This window comes from Danio aesculapii, chromosome 1 (genome assembly GCF_903798145.1).
Source record: "Danio aesculapii chromosome 1, fDanAes4.1, whole genome shotgun sequence".
Classification (NCBI taxonomy): domain Eukaryota; kingdom Metazoa; phylum Chordata; class Actinopteri; order Cypriniformes; family Danionidae; genus Danio; species Danio aesculapii.
In genome coordinates, this window is record NC_079435.1 from 8,094,576 (window position 1) to 8,112,487 (window position 17,912).

The following is a 17,912-nucleotide window of genomic DNA, read 5'->3' on the forward strand; positions in this document are numbered from 1 at the left end:
TTAGGATCAAGCACACCGCACACGCGTGTGATATTCTAGTAATGTCATTGAATTGATCAGGTTTGATTCGCGAAACATATTTGGCTCTTTGGAATGCGATTCCTATGAAGTGAATCAGTTAATATGATACACTGTGAATCAAATGATTGACAAACATAGGAGTACTATTTTCTTCATAACCGTGAGCTAAAGCTTAGATCGTTAAAGACCATCATGCGAATTAATTTGGTAATTTGTATATTTAAAATAATTAATCGTTTTGGCTAAATCACATTTAACAATAGGGGATGTCGTATAAAACATGAACTTGGTGTTATAGTTATTTAATTCTTAAAAATGCCGCGAAAACGTTTGTGAATGAGCCTATGAAAAGATTCATTAACACGAGCCGAGCGAACGAATCGATTCGTTTCCGTGAGTGGGCTCGTTTTCTTTGATTTTAGCACCATCTAGCGGAAAGAACCACCAATGGTTCGTGACCATTTTATGACTTCAACATTGAAGTTATTGCAGAGCTTCACAAACAGTTGAGTTCTCGGCTTGAAACCGCAGTTTATGAACGCTACAGAGATTTTAATGTTTGTTTTAGAACAGCTTAAACAAATATGCAAGACAAATCAGTTGTGAGATATAATAAAGTGGAGATGCCGGGGATTGAACCCGGGGCCTCATACATGCAAAGCATGCGCTCTACCACTGAGCTACATCCCCGCTGACTAGCTAATATAAAACCAATGGTGGTGGTTCAAACACCTGCGGAATATTACCAAAGATCAAAATATGTTGGTGGAACCATACAAAACACGTAAAACACCGTTTATCCATTATGTCATAGTGCCTTTGGGGTAACACTAACTCTCATAATGCATTTACACATTTCTGGTGAAGATATTGATATTTCGCATAATTAATTTAACATTATATTTATTCTGGCACTTACAAAAATCGGAAACTGAAAGTTTATGCACAATTATGTAAAATTGATTTTATTAGTTAATATTTGTTGTTTTGATGTTGTTAAAGTGCTGATTTAAAAATAGTTAAAATTATTTTTTAAATAATTAAAAACAAGTGAATATGCTAAAGTTTACTCATTAACAAAAATTGTTTATCGAATACAAATATTTGATTGTGTTAGACATATAGACCTGAAGGGCCTAATGGGAACATGCAAATTAATTTGTAGTTAAAATGTATATAATTGCACCTAGATCCCATTCAACAACATTCTAAAACATGAATTTTGTGTTTTATTGGACTGTATAAGAGATTAATTAACATGACTGGGCTCGTTTTCTTTAACTTTAGCGCCATCTGGCGGAAAGAACAACGTGAAAAGACTTTAGTGTCCGCGACCATTTTATGGCTTCAATATGGAGGTCTAGTAAAGTTTTGGTGCAGAGCTTCACAAACTATTGACTCTCGGCTTGAATCAGTAATTTATAAGTGTGACATCTTTTAGTGCAGTGTTAACAAATTTACAAGACAAATTAGTAGTGAAATTGATTAAAGTGGAGATGCCGGGGATTGAACCCGGGGCCTCATACATGCAAAGCATGCGCTCTACCACTGAGCTACATCCCCTGTGATCTTAAAAATGGAAGATCAATGTAGGTGGTCCTCACACCTGAAAATTGTTGGGATCACAGTATACAATAATACGAACATGAAACCCAGATTATTCATTTTACACTGTTTGTAGGGTAATATTACCTCTCGTAATGCATGTCTGAAAAAGCCTTTCAAGCCTATTTAAGTTCAATTATTTTGATACATCTTTCTAATGAAGCAGCAGTTTTAATAACCCAATTTTGTGTTTTTTTACTTGCAAAACAAAAGGCAAACATTAATATATCAGGATATGTAGACAATACGAAATAGTGCAGACTTTTTTACGACCATTTTATGGATTCTAGGATGTGCAAAGTACAGACCTTAGGCACGGAATCTTAAATCGTGGGTTGATAACACTAGTCTTATCGATAATACGTTCAGACATATATTGCTGTGTTAATGTTTTGCGGTATGACGGAAATTACAAAGTTTTTAAGACACACCATCACTCTGAGAAACTAAAGTGGAGATGCCGGGGATTGAACCCGGGGCCTCATACATGCAAAGCATGCGCTCTACCACTGAGCTACATCCCCGCTATTCATAAAAGTCTCAGTAACTTGCAAACCGATATTAACGGTGAATGATATGGTATTATACGTGATGTTAGTCATTTATTTTGTCGAATAGAGTAACGAGTTCACCTAATATACAATGTCCTCAGCATTTTTAACACTTTTTTAACCCCCCGAAAAAAAAACCTTTCTTTTACTCTAATTTATTTATTAATTATTTAATTCAACTCCACTCAATTCTGAAAGGTCATTGACAGAAACAGGACAATCACACAAGAATGACTGAAATAGTTTTTAATATTTCAAATGTAAACACATACATTGTAACACAGAAAATAATGGCCATGGCGGGACATTTTAAAATAGCCTATTAATCTTTCATTAAACACGAAACATCCCGTTTGTGAATGATGACCGTCAAGAGCAGTTTAACATTGCTATAAAGTGCTTCAGGTTTGGACCAAAGACAATACTAGTTATATTTCTTCTTCATTTCTTCTTCCACGTCGTTAAATGTGCATAAGGGATTGCTGTCTAATTTCTGAAGGTGTTTGACTAAACAGCACCTCAAAGATTTGGAAAATCTACTCAATCAGTAGCACCTCATTGCGTTTGGTCACTTCTCGCTGTAGGCGATCAACAACGGTACTGTAGAGAGCACTGGTCACGATGGTAAAAGTGGTCAAATAAACCTAAACGAACCGTTTACACAGGATAAAGAGGCACATCCTGAGTTACTAAAAGGAGAGTTCACACACAAAAAAAGAAAATTACCACATCATTTACTCTCCGTCAAGTGGTTTCTTTATTCTGTTGAAAATTAAAGAAGATTTTTTGAAGAGTGCTGGTCTTTGTCATCTATTGACTACCATAGTAGAAAAAAATATTACTGTAGGAGCTATTTTTTGCTTGTAATTTTCTTTCACACCACTAGAGGGTGTATAATGTAGTTATGCTCTCCTAGGGATGATCTGCGGGGCGTAGAAGAAGGTCAAACAAACTTTTTGACCGTGATGGACTTGAATATGTTTATTTTGATCAGTGGTGAGCAAAGCGAGGCTTCATGAAACTCTGAAGAAGCAAATCTGTCGAAGCTTCAAAACGTTTCGAAACCCATCTCTGCAGTGACACCTAGTGGTCATTTATATGTATTGCTCTGGAACAGCTTCAGCAAAGAAACAGTTGAGCAAATTGATTATACTATTATACCCCACTTTGTAGAGTTAAGGTTTCAAGTAATCTTGTGAAGCGATGAGCGTTCCAGACTAGCATGTCGAATCCAGGGTGATGCAGCTATAGATATTAATTTTTGAATTTGTGTAACGTGTTTTGTAACATTGGTCTGACATCCGAATGAATACTTTGTGACTTGTTTTGGTCATAAAAAAGTAACATTATTAAAATACATGCAAACTCAAGACATTTGCAGCACAGTTACTCTGTGCACACGCATGGTCCACTAGGGCTAGGATACATGAGGTTTTTTCCAACCCAAGACACGGGTCTTGAAACGCTTTTGGAATGACCTATGCTTTAAATCGATATAGTCACGTGACCTGTGTGTTTCGAATCACCTTAGTCACGTGACCTGTGTTTCGATTCACCTTAGTCATGTGACCTGGGTGTTTCAAATCACGTTACTCACAAGACCTGTGTGTTTCAAATCACCTTAGTCATGTGACCTGGGTGTTTCAAATCACCTTAGACACGTGACCTGGGTGTTTCGAATCGCCTTAGACACGTGACCTGGGTGTTTTGAATCAGCTTAGACACGTGACCTGGGTGTTTCGAATCGCCTTAGACACGTGACCTGGGTGTTTTGAATCAGCTTAGACACTTGACCTGGGTGTTTCGAATCACCTTAGACACTTGACCTGGGTGTTTCGAATCACCTTAGACACTTGACCTGGGTGTTTCGAATCACCTTAGACACTTGACCTGGGTGGCCAGAACCAACAATCGAATTAGACGCAGTTACAATTACTATGGAAGTTAATGAGTGACATTCTTCAAAAAATCGTCAACAGAAAGTAAACAACGGCAGAATTAACTTTTTTTTTAGTGTACTGTCCCTTTAAATCTGTATCAGAGGCCTGCGGATGTCTCTCCAGGCCTTACTGTACAATGAAACTCTTGTTTTAGTTCACGACAACAAAAAATATTCAACACTGCTCGATAATATGATCATTTCGCTAAAATATTGAACCACTTGACCTGGTTTTGGCACGGACACTTGAATTGCTTCTGAACAGATTCACGATATGAACTTCTGTCTCTTTCGCACATGAATAAAACAATTCCCGCCGAAAGTCAGCGACCATCCGTTGATACCCACGCGAAAATACTTCAGTGTAATGAAGCTACAACATGCTTGAGCTTACGATGGCGTCCTAAACACGGCATCCATGTAAAGCATGCAAAAACTCCAAAAGCCGTCCGCTCTGTCGTCACAGTAGACGTTAATTAAAAGACCCAAAACTCCACTGAGAGTGCGCGCTCCACGGCTGCTGTCCATTAGCGGAGTGTTGTTTCAAGGCACCACACTTTCAAAACACTTGACAACAATAGTGAAACATTGCACATCGGAAAACAAATCACTTGAGTATAGATTCAAAATGCATATATCTAAAAAAAATAACGTAGAAGAATAATTGCTGAAATGCAAAGTTTTTGTGAAGCCTGCGTTAGATGAGGAGATGAACTTCGGCCCTGAACTGGATCTCATTGGCAGTGTTTCGTTGATTCTCGATGGAAACTCCGCGGACGTCTTTCGTCGATTGAACATTCACCGATTGTGGAGCGAAAAGCTTCAAGTTTCATTGAGTTCACCATGAGGGAGTGATGAGCACCAGGCTCGACTTTCCTCAGTGTTTTACTCCAATCTTCTTCTCTTTTTGCATTGATTTGCATTGGTTTGTTTCAGTGTGTGTTTTAGGTCCAGCGCCCATTTCCGAGCACACAAACACACTGCTGAAATACAACAAAAAACTAAAAAGTAGTACAAAAAATGACACACTAGTCCCGTGAAGGTTTTTGTAACCGGATCACACCACTGTCTCTTTGGCCTTCTCGTCTGTGAGGAAGGCGTTCAGTTTCGAAATGTCCACAACGGCATCGTTTTTGTTCATGGAAATGTCTTTTAAGTGGTCCTCGTCACTTTGGTCCTTGGCAAAATTGACAAAAACCTGAAATGAACAGACAGAAAGATGCATTAAGTCACAATGAATTGCATTCCTGTATTTTTTAAATGTAATTTAATTTGTATAACGCTGTGTATTACAATATGTATCGTTCCAAGGCAGATTTACAAAAAGGTGAACATTATCACAACATTAAAGTCCAAATTAGATGAGTTAAGTTATTTTGTAGCTTTTATTTGCATTTTAATAATTTGATTTCGTTCTTTGCAATATTGTATTTTTATTTTACACCGGCGTTCAAGCTATTCAAGATTTGTTGATTTTGGCTACATTTATTTGATAAAAAATACTGCAAAACAGTAATATTTTGAAATATTTTTACAATTATTACAACAGTTTTCTGTTTTAATGTAAAGCAAACTGTAATTTATTCATGTGATGCAAAACTGAATGTTTCAGCATCCTTATTTCAGTTTTTAGTGTCACAAATCATATTAAGATGACGATTTAATGATCAAGAAAAGTTTTGTTTTGCAAAAAAAATTAAATTGCAAAAAAAAAAAAACTAAGCTTGGTGTAAAAGAACAACATTTAAATTTAAAATAAATCTTTTGTAGCATAAATTTATTAATCATCACTTTTGATAAATAGATTCTTGGGGAATAAAAACATAAATAAATAATACAATTTATATTAATAATTATAATATTTTGAGTATTTCTAGCAATTCATGCATTACAAACTAATTGACATCTAAATCCGAATGTCACTGAAAAATCCCATAAAATTTGGGGTCCTGTTTATATGCACATGGTATTAAAGGGACAGTTCACACAAAAATAAACAAAAAAAGTCATCGTTTCCTTCTCCTCCGCTTGTTGAACACAAAAGAAGATATACTAAACAGAAGAGGCCGCAAACAGAGCCCTGTGGTATTCTTACTTGGTCTAAAGTAGTCTGTGAGACAGAGTAGTCCTCGATGCGGAGCTGTACTTTGTTCTTGGAGAGGATGTTGAAAATGCGAGCGAGGGAGGTCAGGGACGAGGACAGCTGGTACTGCAGCATGTTTCTGTGCTTCTCCTTCAGCGTACTGCCCGGCAGCTCCCGCTCAATGAACTCCATCACCGGCTCCAGCTGCGGATCGGCCCCCGCCACCCGCAGGATGATGGTGTACCCGTCACCAAACCTGCAACATGAGCAGAAGACGCTCAGTCAGTGAATTCAGACTTGGGTTGCCAAATTTGATACAATGAAATAGAGTTGAAGTCTGAATTATTAGCGCCCCTGTATATTTTTTTCTCCAATTACTGTTTAATGGAAAGAACACACATTTCTAAACATAATAGTTTTAATAACTCATTTCTTTTATATTTGCCATGATGACAGTACATAATATACAGTCCCCCGCACTTTTAGAGACAGACCATTTAGAAACAAGTGATTAAGAATGTAAACCATAGGATTTCATACAGCTGTCCCCACCACTTTTTAAAATGTCCTCTACACCCAGTGACTTTTTTTAAAAGGTTAAACTAGGTTAATTAGGGAAAGTTAGGGTAATTAGGCAATTGTATAACGATGGTTTGTTCTGTGGTCTATCAAAAATATATATTGCATAAGGGGGCTAATAATTTTGACCTTAAAATGGTTTTAAAAAATTAAAAACTACTTTTATTCTAGCCGAAATAAACCAAATAAGACTTTCTCCAGAAGAAAAAATATTATCAGACACACTGTGAAAATTTCCTTGCTCTGTTAAACATCATTTGGGAAATATTTAAAAAATAAAAAATATCACAGGGCGAATCATTTTGACTTTAACTGTAGGGACTAAAAAAATTCCAGCAACATGTTTATTTATTCCAGTGCAAATAGCCTAGCGATTACGTGCACCAATTTATAGCTCCATGGTGCTCACAGTGACGTGAGTTTGATTCCTGGTTCAAGGTCATATGCCAATTCTTCCCCTTTCCCTGCTCTCAATGCTTTCCTATTGGTTCTCCACTATCCTATCCCAATAAAAAGTGCAAAAAATCCTATAGGTAATTCTAAAAACAAACATGTTTTGTGATACAGCGATCTTGCCTTTTGCATATCTGATTCTGATGACTGATTATTTACAAGCAAATTGGCCGATTTCATTTTTGACTTTGAGTATTTTACAATATAATATAATTAAATCTAATCATAGATCTAATCTAATTCAATAATTAAATCTAATTATAGAACAAGGTGTTTTTTCACTTTATCAAAGGTATTAAATTTCATCCACTCTTCACTTTCGTCCAATCAAAAGTGCTGCATACATTAGCTTGGGCATGTGGTGATTTAAACTAGATTTTATAATTGTGAAATGTAATTTAAAAACATAATAATCTGTCATGAGCTGTATGTCATGTAAAAAACAAAAACAGTAGACAGGCTAAATGAAAATGCACATTCATTCTCTGCCAGCAGGTGGGGCTTTTTCACCTTATTCTTCATGTACGAGTGGGAGCTGCCATTGCAATCTTTTTGGCTCTAGACTTCCAATCTCATTCACTACCATTCACTTTTTCGACGTTAAAAACAGCTTATTATACTGCTTGATGTTGCAAACTGATATTGTCTTATTACATCATTCTACTTTTTATGTATAGTCATGAAAACAATTAATAGTAGAGCAGAGTGGCTTGACCGTTTTTTGCTATTTATTATTATTCCTTGTAATTTCTCCCACAGGCAACTGAATAGGAAGTTCTAAACCAATCGCAAAAATGATCGCACTTCTGCATTTTATTATAAGGTCAATAGAACTGCAGGAATAAATGCATTTCCTTGGTTACTGCTGTAAACTATTTAGCTGCTCTGGTATTTAATATGCATCAAATGGAGATCATGTAAGAATAAAGCACCATCTGAACTCAATAATATCTGCTTACTTGTTCTTTAAATGCTGCACACTGCCCAGACAGCGGAACCTGCCGTTCACCATGATGGCCATTCGAGTGCAGAGAGCTTCACACTCCTCCATACTGCAGAGTAAAACAGCAAATGCCAAGTTAAAAATCACAACAAAAACTAAATCATATGAATAGTAGCCAAACCAAAAGAAAATAATCCTTAAGGGGGCTAATAATATTGACCTTAAAATGTTTTTTAAATTAAAAACAGTTTTATTCTGGCTAAAATAAAACAAATAAGACTTTCTCCAGATGAAAAAATATTATAGGAATTACTGTGAAAATTTGTTAAACATCCCAAAAAGAATGAACATTGCATAGGAGGTCTCACCTGTGTGAGGTCAGCACGACGGAGCGTCCCTCTTTAATGATGCTGAGGATGCAGTTCCACAGGGCCCGCCGTGCTTTGGGGTCCATCCCAGTGGTGGGTTCGTCCTGTAACCACAATAACAGCCAGGTTAACCGTAGCCCACAGATTGAGCAGAAAACACAGGCAGAAAACCATGAAGAGTGGGAAAAGCGTGATCATGATCCTGGAGTCTGCGCTGCCTTTACTCAACTGCTCAACACAAGCCTGCTCCTCTGATAATTAAACACTTCACGCCGTATTAAAAATGTGGCAAGAGCTAAACGCCGTGTGGGCTTTTTACATTTTTTTTTGTGCTTTTGTTCTGGGAAAAAGACGCCTGGCAGGCCGTCAACTGGAGGACTGTTACACAACTGCACTCAACTAAACTGGAGCGAGTGTCACAAGATCTTTTCATGAAATGGAGGTGACCTAAATACACCCATTTGCAGATTTGTGGGTGTTTTGTAGAGGATGAAAATATATTTTGGTGCTTCAGCCTTTAGCAGTTTTGTTAATTTATGCTTTTGAATTGCATTATGGGAGCTTGATCTTTCTTCCAACAACTTTTAACCTTGGAAAGTTGTAAAATGTGACTTTTATGCATATTTTTAATAGTTTAAAGTGATATATTGTCTGGTTGGGTGTTTTATATTACACTACAAACCCCTTGTAATAAACTGCCAGTACATTTTCTGTTATTTTACAGACTTATTATTTCTCTATATATTATTTCTTATACATTATATTATTTCAAACTACTAAAATATCAATAAAAGTCACTTTGTTAAACTGTAGAGGTGAATTTTCAACATCAAAAGTGGACAGAGCAGAAATCAACATCCCATAATGCAATTCACCACCGTAAATAAACACTTGTGAATCAATAAATACAGAAACTGTTCATTAACAGATATTATATTTTTACAGTGTAACTGCGCACATGTTTTTCTGTAGTTTACTAAGCGTGTACATCTGTGTAGTTGCATCTGTATTTAGATTATTCAAAAACAATTAATGCAAATTCTTTACATTTGTAACTGCTGATAAAACTAATGTTTTTATGTGATTTATATTTCCTCTTTGTCTGTTCATTCAGTTGATTTGAGGGTGATATAATATAGTTTGCATAGAATTTACATCGTTTTTCTTGTATTGAATGTTTATATTATTTACTTTTCTTTTATTATACACAGCTTTAATTTTATTTTGCAATATTTTATTACCTATGCACAATCTCTTTGTAATCTTTGGTCATGTTTTGCTTTCATTTTTAATAACCTTAAAATGCAGCTTATATTTAGATTTTATTTAGTTTATCCTCATGTGCTACATCATATTTGCCATATTTTGCTAAGTTTGTACAACTGTGTAGTTGATTCTGTATTTAAATAATTCTTTTTTATTTTTATAATTATTTATTTGTGGTTTTCACCTTTAATGGACAGGACAGTATAAAGTATTGACAGGAAAGCATAGGGAGCAGAGAGAGGGGAAGGATTGGCATAGGACCGCGAGGCAGGAATCGAACTCGGGTCACCGTGAGCACCGGAGTGCATGTGTCAACACACTCACCACTACACTACATCTCCCTTATTTGCTACATTATATTTGCTATATCAGTCACACTTTACAATAAGGTTCATTAGTTATTGTTAATTAATCCATTTACTAACATGAACAAACAATGAACATTACATTTACTACAGTATTTGTTCATGTTAGTTAATGAAAATACAATTGTACATTGTTAGTTCATGTTAACTCATGGTGCATTCACTAATGTTAACAAGCATTGACTTGGATGTTAATAATGCATTAGTAAATGTTCAATTATGATTAATAAATGCTCCAAGTGTTGTTCATGATTAGTTCCTGTTAGTAAATGCATTAACTAATGAACCTTATTGTAAAGTGTTACCGCTATATTTTGCTATGTACAGCTGCATGTGTATATACTATATTTTTCCTGCACCAAAACATCAATATAAATGGATTTTGTAGACCACCAGCTTAAACTCTGCCACATTTGTGCAGTTTATTATCATTTCACTCACCAAGAACACCACCGGCGGTCCTCCAATGAGCGCCATAGCGGTGGAAAGCTTCCTCATGTTTCCTCCGCTGTAGCTTCCTGCTGCTTTATCCACATACTTCATCAGGCCCAGTTTGCGAATGCCCCAATCTGCGACCTGCCACAAAAGCAACACAGCCAATTAGATCACTTGTCATTAATGATCAACAATAATCAGCACTAGCAATCACACTGAAAACTAACCTTGCACACTTCTTTCTCAGGGACGCCACGCAGGATGGCATAAAACTCCAGATGCTCTCTGCCCGTCAGCAGGTCATTGATGGCATCAAACTGCGGACAGTAGCCCATATTCTGATGCACTTCATCAATCTCCGTCAGCACGCTGCGGGAAACAAGACAGAGAGTTAAAAAGTAGCACTAAAACACAAATATTAAAACATTAGATTTACAGTGAACTCTCTTCATGTTTCAGTTTTTGAGATTACATAAAACATCAGATAAAAAAATGCACATTTCAAGGCCTTTAAGACCTTTAAAAGTTCAGATATACACTGTTATCTGAAAGCATAGCATGCTGTTTTTTATTTCTTTACCTGTTTCCTGCTAAGTAGGCCTCTCCGCTGGTGACCACAGAGTCTCCGGTCAGCATCTTGAAGGTGCTCGTCTTTCCGGCTCCATTCACACCCAGCAACCCAAAGCACTGATGAAGGAATATAATGTCATCAAAACTCTCCATTTGCTTATTATAATCGTACACTCCAACTCATTTGAAATATATATATTTTTACTAATAAAGAGAGACAGATGAGCTCACCTCTCCAGGTGGGATTCCCACACACAGTCTGTCTACAGCTGGCTTCTGCTTCCTCTTATACACCTGCAGAACAAGCAAGATTATATTAAATTAGGCAACATTACATAACATATGACAATAATAAAGCATTGTTTGTTCGTTTTTTTAAATGATCTTATAATAAATAATTGTAATACAATTATGTTTAGCACTGATTACAATGACAGCACATTACACGACACACTATTTAAGCACCTCACACACCTAGATTGTGGGATATATTGTTTTGTGTCATGTAATGTGCTGCAGCTGTCATTGTAATCAGTGGCCAGATTGATAAATGTTTCAGCTGTGATGTGCAAAGCATGATGGGATGTGTAGTCCGTGTAAATAGCTGGTGAAGTGTACATATAGCTGGATATCTGCTGGGTACTTCAGCTAATACTTGTGACAAATAAACAATTTCAACACATCCATCCATCCATCCATCCATCCATCCATCCATCCATCCATCCATCCATCCATCCATCCATCCATCTATCTATCTATCTATCTATCTATCTATCTATCTATCTATCTATCTATCTATCTATCTATCTATCTATCATGCCTTTATTTCTCCAGTGTCTAAAACACACACCTTGGTGAGTTGTCTGAGCTCCAGGATATCAGTCTGTCCTCCTCCTCCCAGAATCCTCTGCCTCTCTCGGGCCACGTCCTCATCCTCCTCTCCGATTGGCTTCAGCTTAGTGCTAACTGACCTATAAATACCAAAACAGAACATAAACATAATTAATAAAAAAATCCTAAAACATAATCGCAGGCATTTCAAAATAATCTATACACACAAAAAATGTATTGCCAGAAGTATCCTCACCTGGCCTTGATACAGAAGCGGTACTGAATGAGGACGGTGATGCTGAAGAAAATCACACCCTCGATGGCCATGGCGAACAGATTCTTGCCCACCATGTCCCACGCCAGAGGAGAGCGGAAACGATTCTCTCCTGAAAGCATTCAGAAAACAGCACATCAGACGAAAGTAGAGCCGGCATTAATACTCTCATGTCTTCTCTGATTGGTGCTCACAGATTTGAGGGCGGAACCAACCTGCCATTCACATTCAATCAATTCTAGCCTCCAAGCCCCGCCCTCCATTCATAAATAATAATAGAAAAAGACTAAATGCTAAGTTTCATAAGTCTGAAATACTTCTGGGTGGTTAAAATGTCACATGCTCTGAATTTTTTTTTTGATGTAATAATAAATTACAATCCATACATATATATTTGCTTTTAAATGATTGCATCCAAGATAAATGTTTGTATTTCTATAATATATACTTGTGTATTGTGTATATTTTTGTATATATCTATAAACACACACACACACACACACACACACACACACACACACACACACACACACACACACACACTGTGCAATAAATACACAACAATACAAAATAAATATATTTAAATATATATTTATATATAATTTGTATATTTTATACAATATAGTCATGCATATACACAATACACACAAATTTATTTGGTAAATATTAACCTTTTTTCGATAATTAATATATTTGATCTGCTTCTGTCAATAACTTTCCCTACTATTTGACATGAGAAAAAAAGACACACACCGAATCTCTCCAGCGCGTCAGCCATAGCTTGGTTCTTCACCATGTCAATGAGTCCTCGGCCCAGACAGAAGTGTGGGAAGATCAGAAACACGTTCTTCAAGATGTCATTGATGCCGCCGATCTCCTGGAGGAAATAACAATGAGAAAGTTTATTTATATAGCACAAGTAAAAACAACCCAATGTGTGCTTCACAATCACTAAAACCACAAAACAACAGCAATAAAATGAAGAAGGAATGTTTAGATTAGATTTAAAAGCAGACAAAAGATGGCAATCTAATGGATGAAGACAAAGTTTTGGAGCAGTAACATTTTAAACTAGACTTGGTCTCTGATTTGATGAAAAAAAAGTGATCTAGTTGGGTGATGCTCAGTAAACAGGACAGAAACATAAGCTATTTAATGATTTGCACACAAGTAGTTACATTTAAAAAAATCACTCCATAATAACAATCCATAATAAAGAAGAGCAGAGACTTACATTGCTGCCGAAAAGCTCCAGGACGAATGTGGACACGCTGCCATTTATCCCGATAAGGATGTTCACGCTGGTCAGAACCACATATGCTGTACTTGGGATCTTAAAGAAGAATGATGCTGGGTACATCAGGGGCGTTATAGACCACCTGAGCAGAAACAAGAGAAATAGTCATGGTCAATGCTTTTTATTAGTATTTAAATGTAATATTAATCAGTAATAAATGTTTGGAAAATCATGCATACAGTACAGCTGAGATGTTTGGCATCATTTAAAGGGGACCTCATTAATAGTGTTTTATAACTCTTTGAAACTGACCCTTTTAGGCTTTGATTCTAATTGTGCTGTTTTGGTGACTGTCGCTTTAATTCAAATGAGGTTGTGCTCTTTTGAAATGAGGGTGGAGCTAAAAATGCTTATGCATTAACATAACAGCAGATTCTAAACAGCTGCTTTTCCCTTAGTGCTGTTTATGCTAATAAGGAAGATATGGTCACTAATGGGTGGGACTTTCCCCCTCTGATGACACAAACAAAGAGGGAATGTCAATCAAAGTGTTTCTGCAGACTGTTCTTATAGATAAATCTGTGCTTGTCTTACCCATACAGAAGCAGCAGAAGAGCAAGAACCGGCAGGTTTGTGGAGGACACATATGCCTCTTGTTGAAAACAGACGAAGATGATGATCACTAGAGTCGCTGGGACAATGTAGTTGCACTAAAAGACAAAATATGCAGTCAGTTAAATAGCAATCGACACATTTAGTGCAGAAATGACATGATTTTTACATCCTCCTCACCATATCCCAGACAAAGTTGGCCAGCCAGTAGAGAAACGGCTGCACTCCGCTGATGAACTGCATGTGTTTGGCTTTATTCACTCTCTCCTGGATGAGAAACACCACAAAACTGGCTGGAACGAAGGACATGGCGAAGATGACGCAGATGGACACCAGCACGTCCACCGAGGTCGTCATTCTGTAAAGATGATTGGTAAAGATCAAGATTATGTCTTACACTCAAAAATATATATTTTGCTGTTTGTTCAAACACCGTATTTAAAATGAGCTGGAAACAACTCCATTCTTGAGTTTTTTTGGGACAACTTATTTGGTTTATATTCAATCCACTTAAATTTGTAAAAACGAATAAGTTAACTTAATGTTGCTACACCAATAAACAAATAAAACAATAGAGCATAATATAAAATCATAGACTTCTAATTCTGTCCATTTATTATGCCCCTATTATGCCGGTAAATGGATTTGAGATACTTACAGCGCCACATGTGAGAGCTGCTCCTTGGTGAGGTTTAGCGGATGGTTGAATGCGTTGATGCCGAATTTGGAGCGATCCAGGCCGGGAGGAAGATTAGCACGCAGGACAGCGTTATTCATGACGTTAAGGAACGCTCCGATACTGTGCCAGCCTTTATTATTGAACCAGATCTGGAATAGTAGACAATCAAGCATGTCACTTTTCTTGCTTTTACACACTTTGTGCATTCATTAGTGTTTATGAGCACTGGCATAATAATAGACTGTCCCATCTACAGATAAATAGACACCTGGCCTCTACTGACGTTTACAAGACCTGCAATGTGGATCTCTAATAAAATAAATGTTAATAATATGTATTTATTATGAGTAGGATATAGATCAGTCTTGACAATAATAAACATGAAATGAGAGTGGATAAGATAAATACACTTAGTCTCAAAGAAGTCTACGCACCTTTACATTGTTCTTGGTATCCAGACCTCGGATAAAAGTTGACAGGCTTCCCATAAAGCGGTCGGCTGCGGTGCCCTTTGGGTTGCAAAACAAACACACACATGTAATGAAGGTAAACCCAAACAGTGAGGAACAGCTGATTTCTATATTTTTGCCCAAGCATCAGTGGTAAATATCAGCACAAGACATACCCTCTCAAGACTGAAACGGCTGCGGATGTGAGAGATGGCATCAGTAAGCTCATCACCAGGTGGGAGGGCCTGTGTGTTTCGTGCACCCAATGAGAAGCCACCATATCTGCAAAACAACCAATCAGAATGAGATTTAAGGTCCATATCTTAAATATGGCCAATTCGAATGCGATTGGATGTTCATATTTTAACAACGGCCAATCAAAACTAGATATGAGGTCTATATATCTTAAAGACGGCCAATCAGAATAAGATTTAAGGTCTATATCTCAAAGACAGCCAATCAGAACGAGATTTGAGGTCTGTATCTTAAAGATGGCCAATCAGAACGAGATTTGAGGTCTGTATATCTTAAAGACAGCCAATCAGAACGAGATTTGAGGTCTATATATCTTAAAGATGGCCAATCAAAACGAGATATAAGGTCTATATCTTTCAGATGGCCAATCAAAACGATATTTGAAGTCTATATCTTTAAAACAGCCAATCAGAATATGACCTGACGTCCATATCTTTAAGATGGCCAATCAGAACAAGAGTCGAAGTCTATATCTTAAAGACGGCCAATCAGAAAAAGATTTAAGATTTAAGATTTTTAAGACAGCCAATCAGAACATGAGTTGAAGTTCATATTTTTAACATGGCTAATGAGAACGAGAGCTGAAGTAAAATCTTTAAGATGGCCAATAAGAAAGTGATTTTAGATCTATATCTATTACTGCATTATTATTATACTTATCAATAACAGATCTGAACTGAGATGCTTACCTGAATTCGTTGACCCAGAGCTTGTTCTTCAAGCTGAACAGATAAAATAAGACAAAGATAGAATGAAAAAACAGAAACATTTTAATTTCAGTTAGCTTATTTCTTTTCTGGACTAGCTCATCCCACCTTTTCCCGATAATCTGTGCGTATGTTTTCACCAAATAGTCTGAAATGTTTCTGCCAGACAGATTCTGCAGGGTTTCATCATGAGTGACTTTAATCTGAGGAACATCAGGAGAGAGAGAGAGAAAGTCATATCTTATGATGCCATTTAAATATAAGGAAAAAACAGATATTACTGTATTTGGTGAACATGTGTACCTGAGGTGGTGGAAGGCCTCCTGCTCCAGGCGGACACTCCGGAAGCATCTTTTTCCGTCCTTCACAGCTGCACTCACACAGAGGAGAAGGGTTTTCCATACTCCAGTTCCCGTTCAGGAATATTGACTCAATGCTCTCGGTAACCTCTGGAACAAGCCATTTTCCATCTTTAATCGGACACGAGCTGCTACTGTAACACAAAGAAAACACACATATGAAAACAAATATTTAAAAAATCCTAAAATATTAACAATCCATTAATTAGAATTTTATAAGCTCTTCATTTATTGGATAAAATGCTCTACTATTTGAAAGAAATTAAACAATAAAATAAAATCTATATATTATTAATATCTCTGCTCCTGAGAAAATCCACTCTGCTATAACTGGACAAAATATGCTAGTGTTATATATATAAAAAAACTAATAAAAATAGAGCCCTTATAAAAAATAAATCCTAATAATATTAATAATATTTGAGGATTTACATTTTTTAATTTTTTTTATTTGTTTCTATAAGTGACAATAATACATTTATTATTACAACAACAGCAACAGCAACAGCAACAACAACAACAACAACTACAACAACAACAACAACAACAACAACACATTCAAAATAACAAAAAAATCATTAATTTTCAAATTTTGTTAAATATTAACGTTTTTAAACATTACTTTATTATTTTATAACAAATAGAATATTAAAATTGTACCTGCATAAAATTTAAAACTGTTTTTTTTTCCAAAATTGCACAAATTAAATATTTTCCCCTTTAATGGATAGTCAAATCTATACATGCTATATTGGCTCTACAATCAAAAGAGTCTATTGTCCATTAAATTAAGGACCCAGTTAAACAGAAGCTTCTACTAAACTGCAAATATAACCATAAACATCTCCAAGATCAGAATGATACAGGAGAGATTTTAAGACTCACGCAGAGTTTTTCTCATCTGAGCACTGGTCAGTATAAGCCGGACTGTCCTTCAGAGCATCAAGCAGCCTGTTTGTTTGTCTGTCCTCCGGTGCGTCATTACTGGAGACACAAACCGTCATCATCATCACCATCACTATCACCATCTTCAATATCATCATTATCATCAGACTAAGAGGCTCATGGGATTGAAATGTGAAGTGTATGGGTTTCAGTGTGTACCTGATAAAGGTGAACTGCTCCTCATACATGCTGGGCTCTAGAGCGAGGCTGGGATATTTCCCGAAAGGAGGAACGATGAGGCTGAAGACCAGAGCGATGCACACGAACACAGCGGGAAGCACAATCTGGACAATCAACAACACCGCATTTAAGAAACTGATAATAATAATAACAACAACAACAACGACAGCAGTAATAATAATTACTAGATATTAAAGATTGAAGAT

General features: G+C 36.5%; 1 protein-coding gene and 3 non-coding genes across 7 annotated transcripts in view; all 4 read right to left on the reverse strand.

Moving 5' to 3' along the window:
• Positions 1-639: 639 nt before the first annotated feature.
• On the reverse strand, positions 640-711 carry trnaa-ugc (transfer RNA alanine (anticodon UGC)). Its single transcript has one exon. It is a non-coding gene; the product is annotated as a tRNA-Ala (tRNA).
• Positions 712-1,512: 801 nt separating this feature from the next.
• Positions 1,513-1,584, reverse strand: trnaa-ugc (transfer RNA alanine (anticodon UGC)). The gene has a single exon. It is a non-coding gene; the product is annotated as a tRNA-Ala (tRNA).
• Positions 1,585-2,078: 494 nt separating this feature from the next.
• Positions 2,079-2,150, reverse strand: trnaa-ugc (transfer RNA alanine (anticodon UGC)). Its single transcript has one exon. It is a non-coding gene; the product is annotated as a tRNA-Ala (tRNA).
• Positions 2,151-2,408: 258 nt separating this feature from the next.
• The window catches only part of abca1a (ATP-binding cassette, sub-family A (ABC1), member 1A), a 68,329-nt gene continuing 52,825 nt past the window's right edge, over positions 2,409-17,912 (reverse strand). For 2 of the 4 annotated variants that reach the window (XM_056456488.1, XM_056456487.1), the window contains exons 29-50: positions 17,686-17,810; positions 17,467-17,565; positions 16,526-16,715; positions 16,331-16,425; positions 16,205-16,237; positions 15,437-15,542; positions 15,246-15,320; positions 14,791-14,960; positions 14,313-14,490; positions 14,115-14,230; positions 13,518-13,662; positions 13,037-13,160; positions 12,266-12,395; positions 12,029-12,149; positions 11,410-11,472; positions 11,189-11,295; positions 10,836-10,977; positions 10,615-10,749; positions 8,543-8,646; positions 8,191-8,283; positions 6,212-6,455; positions 2,409-5,314 (exon numbers count right to left, since the gene is read on the reverse strand). In XM_056456488.1, the coding sequence (XP_056312463.1) occupies positions 5,174-5,314; positions 6,212-6,455; positions 8,191-8,283; positions 8,543-8,646; positions 10,615-10,749; positions 10,836-10,977; positions 11,189-11,295; positions 11,410-11,472; positions 12,029-12,149; positions 12,266-12,395; positions 13,037-13,160; positions 13,518-13,662; positions 14,115-14,230; positions 14,313-14,490; positions 14,791-14,960; positions 15,246-15,320; positions 15,437-15,542; positions 16,205-16,237; positions 16,331-16,425; positions 16,526-16,715; positions 17,467-17,565; positions 17,686-17,810 (2,736 nt within the window). In that variant the 3' untranslated portion in view covers positions 2,409-5,173. The remainder of the gene's footprint in view (positions 5,315-6,211; positions 6,456-8,190; positions 8,284-8,542; positions 8,647-10,614; positions 10,750-10,835; positions 10,978-11,188; positions 11,296-11,409; positions 11,473-12,028; positions 12,150-12,265; positions 12,396-13,036; positions 13,161-13,517; positions 13,663-14,114; positions 14,231-14,312; positions 14,491-14,790; positions 14,961-15,245; positions 15,321-15,436; positions 15,543-16,204; positions 16,238-16,330; positions 16,426-16,525; positions 16,716-17,466; positions 17,566-17,685; positions 17,811-17,912) is intronic. The other 2 variants (XR_008837659.1, XR_008837653.1) reach the window with 2 other exon arrangements.